The sequence below is a fragment of the Silene latifolia genome, unplaced genomic scaffold, assembly GCF_048544455.1.
Source record: "Silene latifolia isolate original U9 population unplaced genomic scaffold, ASM4854445v1 scaffold_20.1, whole genome shotgun sequence".
NCBI classification, from domain to species: Eukaryota; Viridiplantae; Streptophyta; class Magnoliopsida; order Caryophyllales; family Caryophyllaceae; genus Silene; species Silene latifolia.
In genome coordinates, this window is record NW_027413163.1 from 8,472,695 (window position 1) to 8,497,518 (window position 24,824).

The 24,824-nt window shown below is 40.6% G+C and overlaps 1 protein-coding gene across 2 annotated transcripts; it reads right to left on the bottom strand.

The window, feature by feature from the left end:
• Positions 1-7,894: 7,894 nt before the first annotated feature.
• Positions 7,895-21,869, bottom strand: LOC141638248 (uncharacterized). 2 transcript variants are annotated; one of them, XR_012542059.1, is made up of 9 exons: positions 21,553-21,869; positions 16,446-19,100; positions 16,261-16,364; positions 14,726-14,795; positions 12,592-13,332; positions 11,694-11,904; positions 10,518-10,638; positions 9,362-9,568; positions 7,895-8,685 (listed from the first exon to the last, which is right to left on the bottom strand). XR_012542059.1 is itself a non-coding variant. In XM_074447655.1 (9 exons), the coding sequence occupies exons 1-9, from the start codon at positions 21,712-21,714 to the stop codon at positions 8,545-8,547; spliced, it is 4,404 nt and encodes a 1,467-aa protein (XP_074303756.1). In that variant the 5' UTR covers positions 21,715-21,867; the 3' UTR covers positions 7,895-8,544. The 2 variants fall into 2 exon arrangements, 1 of the variants encoding a protein (XP_074303756.1); XM_074447655.1 differs by having other exon boundaries at positions 11,694-11,896; positions 21,553-21,867.
• Between the last annotated feature and the right edge of the window lie 2,955 nt (positions 21,870-24,824).

The following is a 24,824-nucleotide window of genomic DNA, read 5'->3' on the forward strand; positions in this document are numbered from 1 at the left end:
ATTTTAAAAAAGGGCCGGGTGTCCTAAAGCGGGACGGGGAAAGGGTTTAGGGTTGGATTAGGCGGACCGCTACCGCGGGTCCGCCTAATCCCACCCTAAACCCTTTCCCTTGCTATTGTCATTCGAACACGAAAACCTAAAGACACCCTAGAAGGGGACGAGTGAACCCTTTTTGGGGACGGGATTTTAGAAAGGGGACCGGGTATCCTAAAACAGGACGGGAAAGGGTTTAGGGTTGGATTAGGCGGACCCGTGGTAGCGGTCCGCCTAATCCAACCCTAAACCCTTTCCCTTGCTATTGTCATTCGAACACGAAAACCTAAAGACACCCTAGAAGGGGACGAGTGAACCCTTTTTTGGGGACGGGATTTTAGAAAGGGGACTGGGTGTCCTAAAACGGGACGGGAAAGGGTTTAGGGTTGGATTAGGCGGACCGCTACCGCGGGTCCGCCTAATCCAACCCTAAACTCTTTCCCTTGCTATTGTCATTCGAACACGAAAACCTAAAGATACCCTAGAAGGGGACGAGTGAACCCTTTTTTGGGGACGGGATTTTAGAAAGGGGACAGGATGTCCTAAAACGGGACGGGAAAGGGTTTAGGGTTGGATTAGGCGGACCGCTACCGCGGGTCCGCCTAATCCAACCCTAAACCCTTTCCCTTGCTATTGTCATTCGAATACGAAAACCTAAAGACACCCTAGAAGGGGACGAGTGAACCCTTTTTTGGGGACCGGGTGTCCTAAAACGGGACGGGAAAGGGTTTAGGTTTGGATTAGGCGGACCGCTACCGCGGGTCCGCCTAATCCAACCCTAAACCCTTTCCCTTGCTATTGTCATTCGAACACGAAAACCTTAAGACACCCTAGAAGGGGACGAGTGAACCCTTTTTTGGGGACGGGATTTTAGAAAGGGGACCGGGTGTCCTAAAACGGGACGGGAAAGGGTTTAGGGTTGGATTAGGCGGACCGCTACCGCGGGTGCGCCTAATCCAACCCTAAACCCTTTCCCTTGCTATTGTCATTCGAACACGAAAACCTAAAGACACCCTAGAAGGGGGCGAGTGAACCCTTATTTGGGGACGGGATTTTAAAAAAGGGGCCGGGTGTCCTAAAACGGGACGGGAAAGGGTTTAGGGTTGGATTAGGCGGACCGCTACCGCGGGTCCGCCTAATCCAACCCTAAACCCTTTCCCTTGCTATTGTCATTCGAACACGAAAACCTAAAGACACCCTAGAAGGGGACGAGTGAACCCTTTTTTGGGGATGGGATTTTAGAAAGGGGACCGGGTGTCCTAAAACGGGACGGGAAAGGGTTTAGGGTTGGATTAGGCGGACCGCTACCGCGGGTCCGCCTAATCCAACCCTAAACTCTTTCCCTTGCTATTGTCATTCGAACACGAAAACCTAAAGATACCCTAGAAGGGGACGAGTGAACCCTTTTTTGGGGACGGGATTTTAGAAAGGGGACCGGGTGTCCTAAAACGGGACGGGAAAGGGTTTAGGGTTGGATTAGGCGGACCGCGCGGGTCCGCCTAATCCAACCCTAAACCCTTTCCCTTGCTATTGTCATTCGAATACGAAAACCTAAAGACACCCTAGAAGGGGACGAGTGAACCCTTTTTTGGGGATGGGATTTTAGAAAGGGGACCGGGTGTCCTAAAGCGGGACGGGGAAAGGGTTTAGGGTTGGATTAGGCGGACCGCTACCGCGGGTCCGCCTAATCCAACCCTAAACTCTTTCCCTTGCTATTGTCATTCGAACACGAAAACCTAAAGATACCCTAAAAGGGGACAAGTGAACCCTTTTTTGGGGACGGGATTTTAGAAAGGGGACCGGGTGTCCTAAAACGGGACGGGAAAAGGTTTAGGGTTGGATTAGGCGGACCGCTACCGCGGGTCCGCCTAATCCAACCCTAAACTCTTTCCCTTGCTATTGTCATTCGAACACGAAAACCTTAAGACACCCTAGAAGGGGACGAGTGAACCCTTTTTTGGGGACGGGATTTTAGAAAGGGGACCGGGTGTCCTAAAACGGGACGGGAAAGGGTTTAGGGTTGGATTAGGCGGACCGTTACCGCGGGTGCGCCTAATCCAACCCTAAACCCTTTCCCTTGCTATTGTCATTCGACTACGAAAACCTAAAGACACCCTAGAAGGGGACGAGTGAACCCTTTTTTGGGGACCGGGTGTCCTAAAACGGGACGGGAAAGGGTTTAGGGTTGGATTAGGCGGACCGCTACCGCGGGTCCGCCTAATCCAACCCTAAACCCTTTCCCTTGCTATTGTCATTCGAACACGAAAACCTTAAGACACCCTAGAAGGGGACGAGTGAACCCTTTTTTGGGGACGGGATTTTAGAAAGGGACCCGGGTGTCCTAAAACGGGACGGGAAAGGGTTTAGGGTTGGATTAGGCGGACCGCTACCGCGGGTCCGCCTAATCCAACCCTAAACCCTTTCCTTGCTATTGTCATTCGAACACGAAAACCTAAAGACACCCTAGAAGGGGACGAGTGAACCCTTTTTTGGGGACGGGATTTTAGAAAGGGGACCGGGTGTCCTAAAACGGGACGGGAAAGGGTTTACGGTTGGATTAGGCGGACCGCTACCGCGGGTCCGCCTAATCCAACCCTAAACCCTTTCCCTTGCTATTGTCATTCGAACACGAAAACCTAAAGATACCCTAGAAGGGGACGAGTGAACCCTTTTTTGGGGACGGGATTTTAGAAAGGGGACCGGGTGTCCTAAAACGGGACGGGAAAGGGTTTAGGGTTGGATTAGGCGGACCCGCGGTACCCTTTCCCTTGCTATTGTCATTCGAATACGAAAACCTAAAGACACCCTAGAAGGGGACGAGTGAACCCTTTTTTTGGGGACCGGGTGTCCTAAAACGGGACGGGAAAGGGTTTAGGGTTGGATTAGGCGAACCGCTACCGCGGGTCCGCCTAATCCAACCCTAAACCCTTTCCCTTGCTATTGTCATTCGAACACGAAAACCTAAAGATACCCTAGAAGGGGACGAGTGAACCCTTTTTTGGGGACGGGATTTTAGAAAGGGGACCGGGTGTCCTAAAACGGGATGGGAAAGGGTTTAGGGTTGGATTAGGCGGACCGCTACCGCGGGTCCGCCTAATCCAACCCTAAACCCTTTCCCTTGCTATTGTCATTCGAACACGAAAACCAAAAGACACCCTAGAAGGGGACGAGTGAACCCTTTTTTGGGGACCGGGTGTCTTAAAACGGGACGGGAAAGGGTTTAGGGTTGGATTAGGCGGACCGCTACCGCGGGTCCGCCTAATCCAACCCTAAACCCTTTCCCTTGCTATTGTCATTTGAACACGAAAACCTTAAGACACCCTAGAAGGGGACGAGTGAACCCTTTTTTGGGGACGGGATTTTAGAAAGGGGACCGGGTGTCCTAAAACGGGACGAGAAAGGGTTTAGGGTTGGATTAGGCGGACCGCTACCGCGGGTCCGCCTAATCCAACCCTAAACCCTTTCCCTTGCTATTGTCATTCGAACAAAAAGAAAACCGCAAGGCATGGTTGTTTAATGCATATGGATTGTTTTTTGATGCATCTATAAGGCTACTTGATGCATTCATAAGGGTATTGCACCTTAAACCATCACCATTAATATTCGAACAAACGACATATACTGGAAATCTTTAAAAGGGACAAGAAAAGGTAAACCCTCACCATTGTTGTTACCAGAAAGCATATCTGGTGGTACTTGCTCAGTAACTCTTGGTTGGATACGTGGACTCGTCGACGTGGAGGAGGAATTTGGTGCGGCTGCGGTGGAGTACTTGGGTTGGGAGGATTATCTGACAAAGTAAGTAGGTTAAGAAGGCAACTTATTTGAGGCATATACAGGGGTATTTTAATGCACTGAGATTATTTTTTGATGCATCTACAAGGCTGTTCCATAGATCCAAAAACTTCATGTAATTATGAAACAATGAAAAGCTCGATGATTAACAAAATAAGGAAAAGAAACTTCATTAATAAAACATATATCATCCATACATGACAAAGCTTTACAACATTGAAAATGGGAAAACCCGACTACATAATTATACAAAGGTGGCTTAATACATGGAATTATACAAGAGTACCACAAAAGACTGAAAATAGGGCAACTTTAAGACCTGAACCGTTAAAGGCCTACATAGAGGAAAAAACCGAAAAAAGGCAAACTTGCCCGAGTTGCTAAGTCTGTTGAAATGGCAATCGCCGTGTCACGTGCGGGAGATGGCGTGGCTAAAGCATGAAGCAACTCATTCACATGTGCACGTTCAGCATCATCAAGAGCATTTAGATGTTATCTTTGGAAAATATTTTTCTCTTGTTGATGATGCAGAGCAATTTGTTTTGCCAAATCTTGGTCATGAAGCATTTGCATCGTTTATAAATTATTTTAGGACCCCTACGAACAATTCTTACACCATTGATATCATTGGTCCGTAGAGAAATGTCATATGCATGTTCAATGCGAGGTGCGATTGGGTGTATGAGGAAAAGCCGAGACCAATTCCTGGACCAACGCCATATTTGCCTTATCTTCTTTAAAATCTAGTTGGTTAGATATGTTAGTCACTAGATCTTGATTATTGAAAACATCATCAACTAGGGCTTGATAACGATTGTCGGTAAACCTGAACTTTGGCTAAGGGAGCAAATGACAAACCCATAGCCTCTTTTTTTCACTTACGTAATTCTTGACAAAAAGTGCTTTATCTTCTTCATGAATATTGACTACCCACCCCTTGCACCAATTGGCCATACTTGGCTATGTATAAGTAGTTGACCAGTAAGAGAATGACCTACAAGCATCACAAATTGAACTCTCGAATGAAAAAACTAGAAATAGGAACTAGTAAGGAAAAGAGTACAAGCAGTCCGTCATTTGAAAAGCACATAAAGCATGCCGAAAAACACTAAGATAAATTCAGGAAATATCACATTAAGCAAGCAATACAGGTAATGCATCCAAGTTTAGAGAGAGCATTAAAATGTAGTCTATCATTATTTTGGGGTAAGGAAGGGATGAAACATAAAAATAGACAAAACTATGCAGGTTTTCTTACAACATACTTTGGTCAACAGCATCATTTATAGTTGAGTTTGTTGGGTTTGGTGGGAAATAATCTTTCACTGATCTACCTCCTTTTATTTGTGTAATTTTGACTGGTGTGTTTTTCTTCCTTGCAACAGTCTTTCGCCTCATATCTGTGAATGTATTGACTGATGTTAACACAGGTGAAATTAGAAATTCGGCCAATGCACAACCGATAGCATTTAGATATTGGTAAATATGCAGATTTTCCGAGTCAAGGGCACTCTACTAATTAAGCATTGGCACCTTATCGACAATGAACCTACTGCTAATTTTAAAGTGACGCCGTGTTTGATGCGGACAGGGCCTTATTTGATGCACATTGAACCCTATTTTATGCACGTTGGACCTTATTTCATGCACGGACAGAGGACGGGTATCCTAAAACCTCAGCTTACTTGGCTAAAAAATACTGAAAACAACAAGCAACTCGACTATTTTTTCAGATCCAAACAATATAGATCATTTAAAACCAAAAGACCCTCACAAAATACACAAATTCAATTATTTAAAAGTACTTGAACATGCAATCAGAATAAAAACTCACAAATCCGCAAATTCAATTATTTAAAATTACTTGAACATGCAATCAGAACAAAAATGCAGAAATCACTAAACTATAAGCAACGTATAAACTCTGATTTTCTATGCAAATGTGTTCAACACATTAAAACTCTGAATTTCTGTCCCGAATCTAAGAATTCATTATAGAATAACAATTAAAAGACCTTAATTAGGGAAATTACTGCAAATTAGGGTTAATAGTTTAATATGAATTGATGAATCTCGGGGGAATTGATGAATGTCGAAGGAAAAAATACATGCATGATAAAATTACAAGACAATCGCCATTATCGGAAGCATAGTACCGAATTTGTAGGAATGAGATTGATAAATCTCGCGAAAATGCTCACGATGAATGGATTGAACCGTAATATGAGAAGCGAGATGATCGGAAACGATGAAGGTAGGGTAGAGATGAGCGGCGACGACGATCGGAGAAGACGAACGGAAATGGCGACGGTTGGAAACGCGGATGATGAGGGTGGTAGAGAGAGAAGAAGATGAGTGAGAAAGGGAAAATTGGGAAATGATTGAAGTTGAAGGGTTTGGGAGTTGAGCGCGTAAAATTGTAATATTATTAGTATTATTAATTAGTAATGTTAATATTAGTAGTATTATTAGTGGTTCTCATGGTTCTCATCATCCTAGTGGTTCTCATATGATCCCGAATCTATATATATATATATATATATATATATATATATATATATATATATATATATATATATATATATATATATATATATATATATATATATATATTATTTTTACATGAGTTTACAAAATCCAAATTAGGTGTACTTGTGAAAAAAAAAACATATATATAAATAAGACAATTTACATGAGTGAATGATTCAATATTTTTTTTCTTAGTGATGTCTTATATCCTTTTTTTTCAACTTATAAAGTATGAATACCTAACGAAGTTAGCAATTGACAAATAATCTACCTATTAATATTAGATAACTTTCGAAAACTACGCAACACAAAATAGAGGAAAACAGTTATTCTAAGTTAAAATTAATAACTATCAGAATTTTTATTTTTGGTTAAGATTATTAGATACTCCCTCCATATCAGACCAATGGTAACACTTACCTAATACAGCCGTACCACACCAATGGTAACATTCCTTATTTGGCACACAACATTGACAAGTTATCCTTATACCTTTTTTATATTTACACAAAATGTCATTACATACCTCAGCTATCAACCCACAAACAAACCCACAATTACATACCCCACCTATTTTGTTTCCTCTTTAACTTTGCTTTTACCTTCTTTTCTTAAAAACCCCATTTTTTACCATGTTACCATTGGTCTGGTATGGAGAGAGTACATGGTTACAAATTTCCTTTTTCCGTTGGCATCTATATGAAGTTATCCGAAATAACTTTTTTTTTATTATTCGACTAAGCGCCAACTTTCCCTACATTTCTACCAATATATTCTATTTGTATTCACATATTATTTCTTATCAATATTATATTCAAATATTATTTCGTGTCATTGCATATTGTCTTTTACCTTTTCTATCTTTACAATGCTGATATACTTGTTGTATATGCAGGTAGGAAATAATGCAATTGAAATCAATGGCGGACAAAACACGTAATTCAGATGTTGGACGTCGCTCTATCGTAGTTCCTCCAAGCTTTATCGGAACTGATCGAGATATGAGATATCGCAACCTTAATGCAAGGTGTTTGGCTTATCGATATGTGAAGAGCTTCCTTTTCCCAGCAATGACATATAATTCCCAATGGTTTGAGATTGAACATGATGTGCTTCCAAACAATGAAGTACATGATACGTCCATTGAGTTTGGTGTCCATGTGGTAACAGATGATTAGCTTAAAATATACGACTACTAGCTTGTAGAAAAACGTACTTAGTCTATGGTAAGCGAAGATTACCTACAACCACTTTGTGTTTAGTAGATAAGGGAAAGAACTATCCGCAATAAATCAACGGATAAGTTTCGTTTGTAATAGATGCACATGTTTGCTTGTACAAATACCGTCTAAATACTGTACAAATAACTTAAAAATAATATGTTCTTTCAATACTACAAAAATCACCTCCATTTGTTATCGTTGTTAAGAGTTGGATCCCGCGTGCGTAGCACCACGCGGCTTTCCAACTAGTATTCCATAAATGAATATAAAAAGGTATTCCAATTAATAAAACGTCACAAGATTGACCCGTTATATGTCTTAAGAGAGACTTATTGAAATGCATATAGGAGTACATTTGGAAAAAAATCAATGATGACAAAATTCAAAACTGAGATTGCTATACTAAACAATACAAATTGGCTGGAACAATCCACCACACCACTGTTCTGTACTGGCCAATCTTGGCAATTGAATGCAAATAAGTTCCTGACCTAGACGCTATAATATACAACCTTCCATTAAAAAAAATATAAATTTACAACCTACTGACAGTCAGCAACCTTGAGAGGACAGTCAGTCAGTGATGTATCACAACAAAACCCGACAAACAAGTCAATTGGGTCGGATATGAGCCAATTTAGCCCGGGCAAGAATACTTCAGTTACATTTGCAGGTGGGTTGGTTGGGCAATTTTGAAAATGGGTGTATTGTTATTTCAAGACCACAAATTCTGGGTTTCATCAGGTCAATTTGGGTTTTAAGTTAATTTCGGGTTGTCTGATTGATACGGATTACGGACTGGGTACATTCAAAGTAGGTAAATTTTACCCAACTTGATTCCAACCCAAACATTAAGCAAAGCCGCTAACAAAGTAGCGTTTGTTGAATCATCTCCTGTGTTCACACTCTTGGGAAAATGGGCGACAGAGGACAGGTAGTCATTCTTGTATAACACCGTATCTTGTTACATGAGAAAGGTCTCTATCTCGTGACCATGCCTCAGGAGCCGTACCTTGCGATTTCCAACCCACTCTAACCGGTAGGAGAGGTCGAGACTATACAGCAAAAGATTCAAGCTGTCCAAGTTGCTGGAGTGTAAGTGACACTGCGAAGAAAATAAAGAGATGAATGAAATTTAAGAATTAGAAGCTAGAGCTAGTTTTACGCTATGGTAATTCGAATCATATTAAAATGCACATCAAAACTGTGTCCGACACAAGGTCTCCTGATGTAGGTATGAGACTTGGACATCCATTTACTCCCTCATTTTTTAATGACACCTTCCAATTTTCTTTTTTCGGCAATTTCTTTTCTCTTTTTTTGGAATTATACTTTCCTCACATGTAAATGGTCCGCTTACTTTATCCCCTCTCTACTTTTATATTGTTTATTAATTTTCTCAAGTAATGTGCCACTTTAGAGTTGTAATAAATCAAAGAAAATAAGAAGCATAACCAAAAACATGCAGATTCGTTTTATAAACAATCAAGTCCAACACTATGACTACTTGTAATCACGACCTAACATATATAGGTATAAAAAGAGTGTGGCATATCAAAGAACCAATAATAGCCTCCTAACTCGTACAGAGACTTGTGTTAACTATAAAGCCAATGAGGAGAACAAAGTACTTGCGTTCTTAGTGTAAAGTTACGAGGGCAGTTTAGATGAAGTTACGAGGGCATTTGTTACAAGGGCAGTTTAGATGAAGCTACGAGGGCATTTGTCACGAGGCAGGTTTAATGAAGACATGTTGAGAATAGAATACTGAAAACAAATACCTGTGAGGTTGCCTGTCTACTACTTCCAGCAATGTTAGCCATTATACTTCCCCTGGAAGAATTAGGTGAGAAGCCTTCCCACGGTGGAACAAAAATAAGCTTGGTGCATCGGACAGGAGCTAAATTACGACTCAGCTTTTCCCACCATGCGGTTCCCAAAGACCACCATCTTATTATTAAACCATGCTCAGAAAAAGCAACCAGCCCCTGTGAGTTAAGACAGAGAAATAGAGCAGTGAAAACGGAGAAGATGCAAAAAGGGAGATTCTTCAAAATTTTGACAACGTAGATCCTAAAATGTAAATTCTAAAACATAATACAAATAGCTACTTAACTCTCATAATATCAACCAAAGTAGTGCAAAACTATAGGCTAGTTCTGTCATTTTTCGGTGTAAATCACCCCGTTGAGTCTGGATACGAGTCATGTAAGACCAGATTGGAAGTAAAGCTCTCCCTCCCAAGTTTACCAATAATACATTCCCGAGATACATAACAAAAAAACATTTGGTTCAACTACATCAATTCCGCACATTTGCAGATCTAAGAGCTCAAAGGGGCCAAATTCTATTGTGCAGATGCAAGAGAAAGCAAAAACATGTATTGGCCACATTTGGCGGTTAACTTCGGGACTCAAGGTTATAACAGAATAACATCAATGGTCGAAAAACACTAAGATATGACAAGGCCCATATGTAGCATTCATTATGATGGTAAAGCATGCGCTACAATCTTGTCTAGCTCATGTTAAGTGATTATGATGAGGGCCATATGTACAGAGAGGGTGGAAGTGATTGATAAATGTAAGTTAAATTTTTCAATGATCTGCACGGGTACACTGTTGCAAATGGTATGAAACCTACCTGCAATTAAGGCAAGGCAACTAATGCTGCGAAAAATGAAATAGGTAGTGATTCAGTCAAGAAGCCGAGTCCTATGAATTTACTGTCAATCACGAGACAATATGGATGACAAGGATTAAATTGTCTGTATGTTAGCTTCAACTTTTCCAACTATCATCAGGCATTCACGTCTCATTCACCTCCACAGCCCACATTAATAAATTCAAAAAAAAAAACAAGCCTAGGAGCATTGAAAGCACGGATCAATTGGAAGAAAGAACAATTGCGATACTAGGAAGAGTAAAGGAACCACACCTCTTCATCTGGTGAGAAGCTCAACGCAGAAATCGCAGTAACGACTGTTTCTGAAGGTCCAGAAAGCAAAGTTGGCAGTCCAGGAGGCCCACTTGCATCAAGGACCTTGATTTTTGTGACACTGCAACCAAATGGAAAATATTGGTCATGTCCACTAGCTACTTTGAGCACTACAGGTATCAAATGTATAGATCAATGAGCACAAGCTTTCATTAAAGCTCGTTCATGAGAAAAGGAAAAACATAGTAATAAGATGATGATAAAGTAAAATGGTTAACTGGATGGCTGTTGACGTGAGAAGGACATAAAGCTGACTACTAAGTCCATCATTTCAATTTTCAATTCGTCTAAACATTGACTAGCTGAGACTCCTGAGAGTCAATTAGTTAACACCACATCAGCAACAACAACATTATTCCAATGTCTGAAGGCTCTCACAAATGACGGGGTAGGGGGCTGGATATTCTCAACCTTACCTCTATGTTAGCGACATAGAGAGGTTGTCTGTGGATGACCCAAAAGAAAGGAAGAGACGTGAATTTTAACTTGCTAGTTTAGTGACAAAGAAATGTCTGGATCAATTGGAAGAAAGGCCAAGAGCATTTGGAATTTTAACTAGTTGTCTTAAAAAGAAAGGAAGCTAGTTTAGTGCAACATTTTACATGATTTCATCATAATCCAGAACCAACGAATAGTGAGTTCATGAGTTAACGAAAGATCACTGCAAATTAACATACATCTTGAAGCACACGTCACTGATGTCAGGTAACTTATGACCAGCAAGTAAGATCCTAGTTGGCCAGAGTGACAAAGCATTGGCCAAGTAACTTATGACACAATGAGATAAGTTGTAACTACAGTCAACATGTTAGTTTGACCCTTCTAGATTGACGTAGTCAATCCTAAAGAAGATGGAGTAGGTGGATATATTTACAGTTGATTGTTCGCATGAAACAGTAGTTTGAAAATATACAAAAAATACAGTCAAACTAAAAGGATATAAGTTGCAGTACGTAAAAATCATTGCATCTGCCGATAGAAATTTATCTTTACAAATTTCGCACTTAGTCCATAAACATTTACCAATTTTTGGGAGATATGTCGACATTTCATGATTAATGAGAAGATAAACATCTCTGAAGTCCACATAAAAACAACGAGCAAGGCGGTGAATACCTTTGCATATCATACACATGGATGCTTGCACTGTTAACCTCCGAAATTGCATCCCCAACAGCCAGTTGTGTTGAAGTATCATTTAACGCAATCATTGGATAAACACGCACAACTTCTCTCAAAGTAGCCATTGAACTCTGAAGGCAGGTCCTGCGCATCACTGAATTAGCTGGATCAATTGTTTGTAAGATGAAGTTGACCACCTGCACATCTGTCTGAATGTCAGAGCCAATATATAAATAAGGACATGGAGACAACCACCTCCATCAACAACTACCAGTTATCAGAGAAAAATCTCCATTCTAATATTTTGATAGTAACACAAGTAGCAATGTTCCTTGATGATCAATGCACATACTATAGATATAAGTGAGTTATGCAAAGCATATACTCTAAGTTCATTCAGAGCTACTACATTTTCCTTTCCAGGACATTTAAACCATTTCACTAAGACCACTTTTGGATTAATTTTCACAGTAGGACAAATATGACCTCTCAAAAAAAACTGTTGGTTATATGCTGTTCATACACTTGTTTTTACTCAAATTTTATATCCAATTGACATATATACCCTTCCCACTTGCTCCTTTCTCAAAACATGAATGATAAAGAAATGTGGTGAATCCAAATGAATTGAGAGAGAGTAGCTTTCACCAAAAGTTGCAGCTCATCTTTCTTAAATTTGAAAAACATACATTGTGGTTATTTAATGATTTCTTTCGAGCAGAATTTTAAAGCCACATACTAACAGTGCAAAAGCAAGTTCCATATTGTTTCTTTTGTTACCCAATATGGCTATAGGCCTATAGCAATATTACAAGCAGACAATTAGCCTGATATCCAAGTGTGAGTCAGATTCACTTTTACCCTGGAAACCATAGGGAAAGGCATAACAAACCTTGTTTAAAAACTGAGCTAAGTTTCTGGGAGAGCCACGCATGAGCCTTATTATTGTCTTCAGCGAAACAAGATGAACTGATGAATCGGATGCAGTTGACCAAATAAGCCCTTCAATAACACCCAGAAACCCCGGTATATCACCCATCGCCAAGCTTGGAAGTAGAACAGTAACCAGAGTTTCTCGAAGTTTAGATCCACCACTTACGCATTCTATTTGGAAGAAAACGTCCTCAATGAGACGATGAATTTCAGCACCTAAGCAGGCTTTCCATGTACTATCCATGCCTTCTGCCAGGAGTTCAGCAGCTGCAGAACTATATTTCTCATTCATAGCCATAACTAACTTGATCAAAGGATGGACAACTGACATGGCAAGGGTTGGTTTTACGAGGCTCGGATACCAAATGGCCAGGGCAGCTGCCACAATTATATGTGATGCCATTGCATCTTGGCTTGTTCCACCAACACAGGAGATCCAGTCATGTAGCTCATATGAATTCATCCAATTGATTATGGCAGATTCCCCATCTCCTGAACAGTTAACCTGTATTCCTGTCTTATTTGCAAGCTCCAGATTATTTCCATTTACTTGATTCACAGCGTTTACTATATTTGTTTGGTCAGTTGTCCTCGGACAAAATAATGGTGGAGGGATAGCTCTTGATGCAGCACAGTGAAATAAAGACCGAGCAGCCATCCGAACATGCTCATCCTCATCTTGCCAGAAGCTCACCAATAGCTGCAGTTATATATAAATCAGTGTTATCAACCTACACTGAATACTAGATGGACATGGAGGCAGATATGCAAGGTGAAAGATCAGTTGAAGTGTTGATATGTTCATGGTGTCTGGGGAAATAATAAGGGGATTTATAGTGCTGCTGCAGGTTATCAGTGGTTGCTTGGAACTCATAGTAAAGTTAACTGGCACCCTGTGATTTGGTGTAGGATGAATAAGCCTAAGCATGCGTTTATAGGCTGGTTATTTGCTTTTCAAAGACTGCTAACTAAGGAGAGGCTGATGCATTTTGGGATAACGGTCATGTGATGTGTGATTTGTGCTGTACTCAGGCTGAAACCCAAACACATATTTCGAGTGCCCTTTCAGTATGCTTTGTTTGGAGTTAGTGGAGGAATGGCTAGGGATGAAGATTACAGGACATAATACTTTAGAATGATGTACTAGACTAAAACTGAAGTCCCTGTGCAGAAACAGATTATCATTGCTGCTATATTGGCACTTCTATACCAGATATGGATGGCGCGAAACAAATGCAGGGTGGAGCAGGTGATCCTCATCCCAGGGTGATTCTAAAGCTGGTCCAACAGGATGTCAAAGGCAGAATTCATCAAAAAGTTTGGAAGGTTCAACATAGGGCAGATATAAATGGGTGTAGGAGCCTAGGAGGATTGGTTGTGATTGAGGCCATGGGTATTGTGAATGTATATTGTAAGCCTGGCTGATTGTAAAAGGTCTAAGTCACAGTATTATGGTGATGTACTTGAATGATTTTTTTAATACAATTTAGTAATTTACATTTCACCAAAAAAAATATATAAATCAATGTTAGGGTCTAAAAATTGTAAAAAGAAAAAAATAATTGCGATTTTTTCAGAGAGTGAGGTTATTGTTTACCAAGATAAAATATACTTCGTATAAGTTAATGTAGTGATTTATATAATCAAGGATAAGGAAAACAGTTGCTTAGTGAAAGGATAATATAGTTTGGACAGCTGTCTTTAACACGAAATAAAATGAAATCCAAAATAAGAAACCCGAGCTCTCGTGAATTCATGTTCACAAACACAGGTTATTTTGCTGAAATTGCTAACACCATCAATGTAGTACAGTCTTTCCACTCTGAAGGATCTTACTTCATTGTTGCTATTACTTGCTAATATCATAAATCATAATCCACTAAAGAACGCTATCCAACTATATTAGGTAAGAATTATTGGCCAGAAGAGGTCTCTCAAAGTCCCAACCTCAGAAGAAACATTTATGTGACGAGGAGAGGAAAGGTACAATGAATTAATAGAACGGCAATGTTGTGAAAATTGAAAGAGTGATCATAAAGCTGAGAAAGAGTCGACAAACAAAACTTGCGATCTTAAACCAAAGCTACAATTACCTGCAACGATGGAGGCTTCATAGCTGAAACTTTCTCTGCAAAGTGACGTGTGTAGAATGCTGATAAGGCACTGCAAGAACGGAGCAGAAAAAAAGGTATAAAAAGTTGAGAACAGGCAACTAGCAAATGGTTGAAAAGATGCCACAATCAGAAAGTTCAACATCCATTCTACAACACTAATGCCAGCTGATGTATCTGGAGTGGTCAATTTGATTTCCACAATTCCCTGCTGTTGTCTACTCTTACTGGACTGAACAGTGCACCTTGTTTTCTACTTATGTTTATTGTGTAGCGGAAAAAATCAAATAACAGTGATTTGTGTCAGAAATTTCAGTGGAAAAACGTAATAATTGTGCATTAGCTATCGCCTTGAATGCTAGCACTGAAATAAAATACATTCTCTACATCAGCCCGATCCAGGAGCCTGAGGTACTAAGAGTCACTTACAATAGTAAACAATATTTACCAAGTTTTCCCTCACAATCTGTTCTCCTAGATTACGTGGAGTTCATACTCAAAAACTCTTAATCACAATATGGTGACCGTCTAAGAAGGGACTAATATATCCCAGTTAGTGCTGTAGTAGGCCGGACTTCTTTAAATAGCAGCAAACCACTACATTTTATCGTGGAGAAGGTTTTGTCCTACAGTATTTTTAGTATTGGCCTTCTAGCTGGACTGGATACTTTTCCAGCCAATGAATCGTTACACATAGTGGTACACTAATTGGCCATGAGGAATCCAATAACATGCAGTTCCAATGCAACTACAAAATATGTAACCTATGTCACCTAAAAAGAACTGCGAAGGCTCGAAGGCTACAATCAACGTTAGTTGTTTTTGAATGACCCATAATGAACATTGCGTCGAGAATTGCATCTAAAGACTATTATTTCACACTAAAAGAAGTGCAACCACTTTAACGAGTCATTTTGCTTATTCCATCATAATTGGCAACCAAAGCATAGAGTTTATAGATCCATCGGAAATGGACATGAGTCTATAATAGGGGTGGTTTGGGTCGTGCCATAGTACTGGTCAAGGCATCCAAATCTAGACAAGCCTACCCTAGGCCTAGCTAGCAGACTCACCTTATCGTGATGTTCTGTGATGAAAGTGTAGTATGGGACGTCTCTCATACCGGCCCGGTGGCTTGTAGAGCCGCCCATGGCCGACAGTTAGTACGTCACTCATGCCCCATTGTACAATAAAAAATATTAATCATTTGCGATAAAATATTAAATACTGTAGTTTTTGTATTATGCTCGTCTCGTTTCACAAATCAAACAATTATTAAGATAATGTGTAAATATTTTTGTATGTATAAAATTTATAATTATTGGAAGTTTCAAAATTGAGTAAGAGATGAAGAGTCAAGTAGAAGTTTATTTTTATTCAACAAATACTCATGTAAGGAGGTTTTACACAATTATTTTTGTTGGCTGGCTTGCTGGGCTGTCACGAACAAAAAATAGAAGGGAGTCTGCACTCTACAATATGCATATAAAAAATTTGCACATGAAACACAGTGATACCTGCTGGATCCAGAGCAAGAGTTGCACAAACTAACCATACACTGGGCTAAGGACACCATTATTAAAGATCTCAAGGCACAGAACTCTGACGATGATTTCCAAAGCTGACAAGTTTATCAACGGGCTCAGAATATATTCGGACAAATGAGGAATAATTGACATAACATATGACAAAACTAGATTACCTGAAGAGTTGATCTAAAAGCAGGGAAGGCCAATGTAATAGAACCTCTATCCCCCTCTAGACCAGGAGCAAACATCAGATTTTCGTATCTCTTTACATTCATCTCCATCATCAGCAGGTTGTCAAGTTCACAATCCACGCCCCACAAATGCAAAAGTGATAAACTAAATCGCAACAAGCATAACTTAAATGAGTTAACACACTGATCATTCTTGATTGTTTCGTGTAAGGTACCTTGCTCAGATGAATAATTGGCCACAGTTTTTGAGCTGGGACTCGAAACCTTTTGTGAATCATTTGCAGGACCAAGCGACTGGTCGCCACTGCCGTCAACAGATAATAGAGATGACAGGTCAAAACTCAAAATTGTAATTCCAGAATTCGGACAATAGCATCTAATAGGAACCTTGTCGTGGTTTCCTGGAGTTAGTTTTACACATTTGTCTCCCCTACTGACAGAATGGTTGCCATGATCTAATCCATGTACTTCATTAAATGAATTTGCCTGGCTGCTTTTCAGCTTGGATGGTAAAGAGCTTCCATCTTCGGTCAAAGGGTGGTCAAACGAAGTATTTGACGTATTATAAGCACATCCAGAGATGTTGCTGATGTTCATACCCCTGCAGAAGTTGCTGAACATTGAGTGAGCAGCTGTGCCACGCAGAACTCGCTCCCTAGAGCCAGCCTTGATGTCCCAAATGTATAACACGTCTTTTACACTCGATGCTACTGAATTATTCTGAGAGAGGCACGCCAAATAACCTCTCACACTATCCCATATGACTTGACCAGGATAAGTAGGATGTCCAGGAAATATTCTTTCAGCCCGCAAAGTACTTAGAGACACAAGAGCAACACAAGAGTCCTCCCCAACTGAGAGAAAGCAATCATCCCAAGGGTGATCACTTTGAAAGGGTGGTAAGACAATTTGGCGAACAGCGGCCACATGATGGTGCATGACCATAACAGGACTGCCAGTATCAAGATCCCAAACACGAAGAGTGCAATCCATGCTCCCAGACAACAAAACTTTTCTGTAAGACTGATCATTAGTGGTAACTACCATTTGGTGCGCAGCCAAACATAAAACTGCACCTGTGTGTCCGGAAAGCAGTTGCTTTGAGCCTACAGAGGTCATGTCAGAATTTAGAGTCACACCATCATCTGGTTTCTGGGTCAACATGTTGAACTGGACCAACTCTATGTCACCATTATGATATCCATACACAAGTGCATAAGGATAATTAACATTCTGCGATATGATCATCGATGAAGAAACAATATGCTCTTTCTTAACAGAAATACTCTTCAAATCATCTTTATATAGAGTAATATTTTCTTCCTGGCCTGGGGCACAATTATTTGATGTTAGAGCACCCTCTCTGGCAGTAGCTTTTTCACAAAAAATGAGCTCAGAGGCCTCAGATTCTAAGACAAGATTTGATTCATAAATCCCATTGATCAGAAAGTCACTTTCTCCAAGTAGCTTACAAGTGTTGGCAATGTTCTCACGGCCATCAAGGTGCTGATGCAATGACCAAATAGTGAAGCGAGGTCTCCACAGTAAGGGCTCATCACAGTTCAAGCAAAGTGACTCAACCCGAAGAAAAAAACAACCCAACTGAACAAAATTTGTACATATTTTTACGTCAAAGGGGAATACGCAGGCAGGTATCTCACAGATAACCTCATACTTAAAAGTGTTGTGCACAAATGATATCTTATATACGATAGCAAATCCTTTTTCATCCCATACAACAAAATCTATCTCAAAGCTACTCTGTATTTTCCCAGGTTGAGAACCACAAGAAATGTCAGAAGAGATGAACATTCCCCCAACAATATGTGACAACGTACCATCAATATTTTCAAAAGGAATCACGCCAATAACAGTGCTGCTTGGAAGTAGCATGATGACGCATTGGGTTTCATATACAAGCCCCAAAATCAACCCGCACGAAGTGACATATACAACCAATCCTCCTTCACAAGATCCCTTATCTACAGTTGCTATGTTCATACGAGAAGATTCAGAATGTAGCTTAGTCCCACCCTCCTTGTCCAAATTTGATTCTTCAACAAGCAGAATCAACTGAATATTACCATATGAATCAACAATAAGAGCCGAACTCTTTTCTTTGTCATCAACAGGATCAATTATGGTCATATATTTTAATGGGCCAATAGACAAATGCCCGTGAAAAACTGTTTGGACAATGGTGAGGGTATAGGAATCGACAATGACAATAGTGCACTTGGTGGCTTTTTTGCAAAAAGATTCCTGATCCCCAATAACCTCATTCCCTTCCGTATAATCCACATATTCATGGTCAGACGCATGTAACCCGTTACTGAAACAAGAAGCAACACATAGGTATCTTCTATTTGAAGGTAACATCTGAACCATGGATGGACTACCTGCCCATGGAGGCAATTTCCTTCGGCGCCTACAATGCCCACTTCCTCTACTCCAGAGACACAATACACCATCACTGCATGCACTTACTAATGCAGCCTGATCATTATTGGAACTATCAACTCCTAAATCTTTTTCATGATCCACATTTTCATCTGATGGTGTCAAAAGAGGATAGCAAAGACAAAGATCCACTACTGGGGCAGCATGGCTACATAGTATAGCAACAGGTATAATTTTCTGCATCAGAATGCAAATTACAGACATAAGGTACATTGAAACGCTACAAGTCACTTTGACACTTCATTTTAAACCGAAAAGTTAAAAACATTGCAAAAATAATTATATACGACACTCCGACACCATGTTGTGTCCGACCGACTCGGATTAACATAGCGAAAAACCACGAATCCACGATAGTTTAAAACCAAAATGACACTTTGATCAACAAAAGCGTTTCAAATGTCCGAACATGTACATTGAATTTGAACAAAACACTCTTTCTCTGACCAGGTTTGCCCCCTTCATATATTATAAGGGTTTCTTCCAAGAAATAACTAAGGGGGTGTTTGTTTGGCTATATTGGAATCGAATCGAATGGATTTGATCAATTCCATTATTTGGTTGAGGTAATTTGGAATGGAGTTGGATACAGGTTGAGTGATTAAGAATGAATTTAGTCCATTCAAGTGTTTGGTTGAGTGTTTTTAGAATGGAGTTAGAATCCATCTAAGTATCTATCTCTATTCCAACTCGCTAGAATCTCATCCCCTACTCTCTACCCAAGTCTCCAACTTTATTCCCCCCTAAGTAGAGCTGGGCACCGGTCCAAAACCAGACCGGAACCAGTTTGGACCGGAACCGGAATCCACAAAATTCATGGACCGGGACCGGACCGGAAAAATTCCGGTCCAAGACCGGACTGGACCGGTTGGACCGGAATTACCCACTTTTTCAAATTCCGGTCCAACAATTCCAGTCCATTGGACCGGATGGACCGGAATAAAAATACAAATTTAAGAAAAAAAATGCAAATAACAATAACTCCGGGTATTCCGGTCCAAACCGGTCCCGGAATCTTGGAAATTGGTGGACCAGTTGGACCGGAAAGTCCGGAATTTTTAATTCCGGTTCCGTTCCACTAGATTCCGGTCCGGACCGGTCCATTTTTTCGGTCCGGACCGGATTATGCCCACCCCTACCCCTAAGTATAAAAGATTATCAACCAAACAACGGGGAAAGTAGCAAATTGCCCCCAAACGTTTGGGGTTATGTGCAATTTTCCCCTAAACGTTTTCAAATGTGCAATTTACCTCCAAACATTTGATATTATGTGCAAATCAACCCAATTTTAAAATTCTGACAATGTTAATCTACTACCACCCTTCCCACCACCGTCAAACACTCCTCCACACAACCAAGCTGTGCCACTTTTCTTTTCAATCTGCAGCTCCATGCTCTAAGCAAAAAACTGATGAGGTAGTATGGAGACGTGAATGCCACTTATGTCGATATACACACACAATAAAGTCAACTCTCATTTCAAACTATCCAAGATATGGTGAGTAATATTGCGTCTGAAGTACATTAAGTCCTCCACAAAAATTTTAGCTTTTGACAACCAATCATGGCATGCTGTGGATATGGAGGAGCATCAGTAAATTACAACAGTCAAGTGGTATGTGGACAAACAGAAGTTATAAATGGAATATCAATCATGGCCAATGCATGCGACGATAGCACGGAGTACATAAATTGGGATGGCATACATTATTCAGAGGCAGCAAATTAGCAAAATGAGTATGTTTCGTCAAAAATCCTCACAGGAAAATATTCTGACGGTGGTGGAAGAGTGTTTGACGGTGGTGGGGAGGGTGGTAGTAGATTAAAATTGCCGGAATTTTAAAATTGGGTTGATTTGCACACAGTATCAAACGTTTGGGGGTAAATTGCATATTTGAAAACATTTGGGGGCAAATTGCACATTACCCCAAACGTTTGGGGGTAATTTGCTACTTTCCCCACCAAGGGACTATGAAATGTTATGGGTGTCTAAATCCATACCTCTCAAGTATCAAACTCCATTTTATTCTATTCTAGAGTTGTAAACCAAACGACCCCTAATGGATTCTAACTCCACCCAACCCCTTGGAATCCCATACCCACCTTTTCCCTATGGATTCAAACTCCATTTCCCTCCTCTACAAGCATGTATGGATTTAGAACCCCGATGCTAGGTTACTGCCGTACCAACGGGAGCAGGAGTTTGATTACAGCATTTGGCGATAGAGGATGATTTCAAACTACATCCTTGAGTTCGTCTTATAGTGAACTTAAATCAAGCTTTCAAACTTTAGTACTCCCTCCCTCTCGATCATTTGTTTACCAATTCCATTTTTGTCTTTCTATTTTGGGAATGCATTTGATGCGCAATTTGATCCTACAACCTCAATTTTGTCCACTTGTCATCTAATAATTGCCCCCCCCCCCCCCCCCCATCCTCCTCTTTCCTTGGTCTACAAATGACCGGGACTAAGGAGGGAATATTTGTTTAGACGAAAATATGTATCGGATCCATAAACTCTTCAATAAGTCAAAATCGATAAAAAAAAAAAAAACTAACAGAAGAAGAAGAGTCGTTTGCGTAATGATAAATGTTAATTAAAAAGAAAGGTAAAGTTGAGAAAGAGACCGGTGAAGAAGAAGAGTCGTTGGCGGAAAAGTGCCACCAGAAGATGGAGCCATCGGCGGCGCCGGTGTAGATAGAAGGAGGATTGTGCGCGACTGCTACGGCTGTGATGCGATGAGACGGCGGAGTTTCTGGCCAAATTCCGACCACTGATCGACACTTCATCGCATCAGATCATAAGAATCGGACTGTTGACGCTCGCAACAATTACTACGGGTTTTCTATTTCTAAGCCCATATGTTGTGTTCACTTCTACTTCGGTTCGATTCCCTTTGTTGAGTAAGTTACCTGCATTTCGTGAATATTGATATCCATTCTAATTTCTAACTAGTGCATGGGCTACCTAAATTTTCAATTTAATTTAAACAGTTAATCTTCTATAGGATTATCCTATAGCATAATACGTATCCAATAAAAGATGGAGTATTAGCCCAATAAGAAAATTTTGGTAAGAAAATTTAAAAAAATAAATGAGAAATATACCATGCATTTTGGAAAACGTGGTTTACATAGTAAACAAACTGAATGTTTGCATTCCATTTGAGTCCCACCTTTCTTTAACTCATACATTACCCAATTTATTTAGTGTAGTAGTGCAGTTATAGACTTATAGACTACAGTACCATTGTAATACCCCGTTTTTTTTATATAATAAATTAAATGGATATTATTATATATTAATTATTATACAATTTATATTACTAATTATATCGGGTTAATTGTTGAGTCGATAATGACGTTGAGCTATCGTAAGTTAATTGAGACGGGTTTATATGGAATTCGAAATGTGAGCTGACCCATTGAGCTGGCCCATTAACTGTTCAGCCCAATTAAACCCTAAAGCCCATTTAACCCTAATTACCCTAACCCTAAACCTAATTAACCTAAACACTACCCTAATCCTTCCCTCAACCCGCCTCCCTCACGCCTCCCTCTTTCATCAGCCCAAATCTCAACCCTCACGCTTAGAGAGAGAGAGAGAGTGGTCGTGGTTGCTGATGGCGTAGCAGGGAAGATCTAGGGGAGGTTGTCGACGTTCATGGGTGGCCCTAGTGGCGGCTGTGGCGGCAGGAAAGGTAGGCATTCAACCCATTTCCTTCTGTTTTCGCCATTGCTGTCGGGTTTTGGGGGTTGTGTCGTGTCTTGTTGGGGTGTTAATGGTAGTTGTTGACGGAGTATATGGGTAGTGGGGTGTGTGGCGAGTGACGTGGTGGTTGTTGGGGTGGTTGTAGGCGGCTAGGGTGGCAGAGGCATGCAGTTTCGATTAAGGGGGCAAATCGGGTTTTGGTTATGGTTTTCAGGTGGGTTTTAGATGGTTAGGTTGGGGTGGCACCACTGTGGACTCGGGGGAGGTCGAAACAGTGGTGCCATGGCATCTGGGTTCGTGGGTTGACGGCGAGTAAGCCGGTGGTGGTTCGGGCAGGGGTTAGTTAATGGTTGCGGTGGTGGTGAGTTGAGAAAATGGGTGTTTGGGAAGGCGTGGTGGTGAACCAGGCCAAATGGCGGCCATGGTTTGACGCGTCGGCGAGGGTCGACCCCAGTGGGGGTGGTTGTTGGTGGCTGGGTCAGAGTGGGTGTTGGGGCTAGTGGTTGACACGGCCTCGTGGTGGCCTGTGGTGGCGGGTGAGTGCGAGTGAAGGGGTGGTGTTGATGACGAGTTGTGTTTTGGTTTTTGAAGCGGGTTTCTCATAATTTAATCGTTATATTTCGTAATGGGTCATATTCTTAATTGATTAATTAATCCCCGAGTGCATTAAAATAATTAAAGACGGGTTTGAGTCGGGAGTTGAGTTGTTCAAATGTTGATTCGGGTTTTTATTAAATCTCATAATTCGTTTAATCCTTTAATTATCATTTGATTTTAGTTCCGAGTTATTAAAATAAAATAATAATTAATCATAATTAATTATTCTGAGTCGGGTTTGTTTAATAGAAAAGTTACTATATCGGGAAAGCTTCTATTTTGAGAGATGTCTATATTTAGTAGTTAGTAATTATAAATATTATAATTGTTTTAGGTGACGGATTCGTGAAGGATTGATAATCAAATTCATTGCTTTATTTTCGGGACTGCTTGAACTGCTTAATTGGATTTGCTGGCACTTTGAGGTAGGGAAATACACTTGTCCTATTATCGTCGTTGTTGAATTGTGTTAACTTGATTCCTGGTTGTTGATTTACGTGATCATTTATATTCGGGAAGGTGATTGACTGATTTGATCGTATTGAGTATGATATCACAACATCGGGTAACCGGCATGATTTTATGATTTATCAGTTCATTATATATATATATATATATATATATATTGTGTTGCATTCATTTCTTTTGAGCATTCATATGCATTGGAGATGGAGGATGTTGTGGTGATGAGGTGCGGTGATGATGATGTTGTGATAAGGCCCAGGCGGGTTCTGCAGGACTTGCCCTGGTGTCCTCACCGGTGGCGGATCGGCTACGGTCGATATATATAGTCTAAGGGGATCGGTATGCATTTGGGTTGTCCGGGTTATGAGATATGAGATATGAGTTGAGATGGAGATGGAGGTGACGGAGGAGCATGCATATCATATTTCTTGTTTTATTGTTTTCCCTACTCAACCTCGTGGTTGACCCTGTGTATTCGTGAACACCTGTGATGAACCGTTTTATGGGGAGCAGACTTGACAGGTTTAAGAGATAGGACGGGAGCTTGATGGGCGTGAGACACTGGATCAGACGACTTAGTAGCTAGATCATCATCTAGAAGACCTTCACTTTTATTTATGCCAGTTCTTGTAATTTGAGTTGAAAAGAGGATTTGTAATAATTAAGTTAAAAATAATTACATAAATTGCCTTGGAGTTTAATTTGTTATTCACTACCTCGGGAAACCGAGATGGTAACAGTCCGGTTTATTAGGGAATGTCTTGACGAGGACTTCTTTTATAAACTGGGTGTTACAAAGTGGTATCAGAGCGAACGATCCTCAGGCCTAAACCAATGAGCCCAATGGACCTAGGATGTGTCTAATTAAAATGAACCCCGGGATAGAACTGTTAGGAGCACACTAAGGTAAGGTATGAGTTAGGGGCCCCCTCACACCGAACCTGTGGTCCTCTCAGTTGAACCGGAAACCCCGAGTGTATATGAGAGAAAGGGTAGAAAAGTTGCTTGAGGTTGAACAGGAAATTCATATATCGTTACCTAAGTGTTAACTGATTGATACATTGATTATTGCATAAAAGAGTTGATGTATACCTTGAGACCGTATATTCTAACCATTCTGCAGGAC

Bases quoted from the DNA above. Each gene is read 5' to 3' on its own strand.
- LOC141638248 (XM_074447655.1), bottom strand. From the start codon at position 21,714: ATGAAGTGTCGATCAGTGGTCGGAATTTGGCCAGAAACTCCGCCGTCT. The intron at 19,101-21,552 runs GTCTCTTTCTCA...ATTCTGATGCAG, and splicing joins ACGACTCTTCTTCTTCACCG to AAAATTATACCTGTTGCTAT. The intron at 9,569-10,517 runs GTGTGGTTCCTT...CTTAACTCACAG, and splicing joins GCTTCTCACCAGATGAAGAG to GGGCTGGTTGCTTTTTCTGA.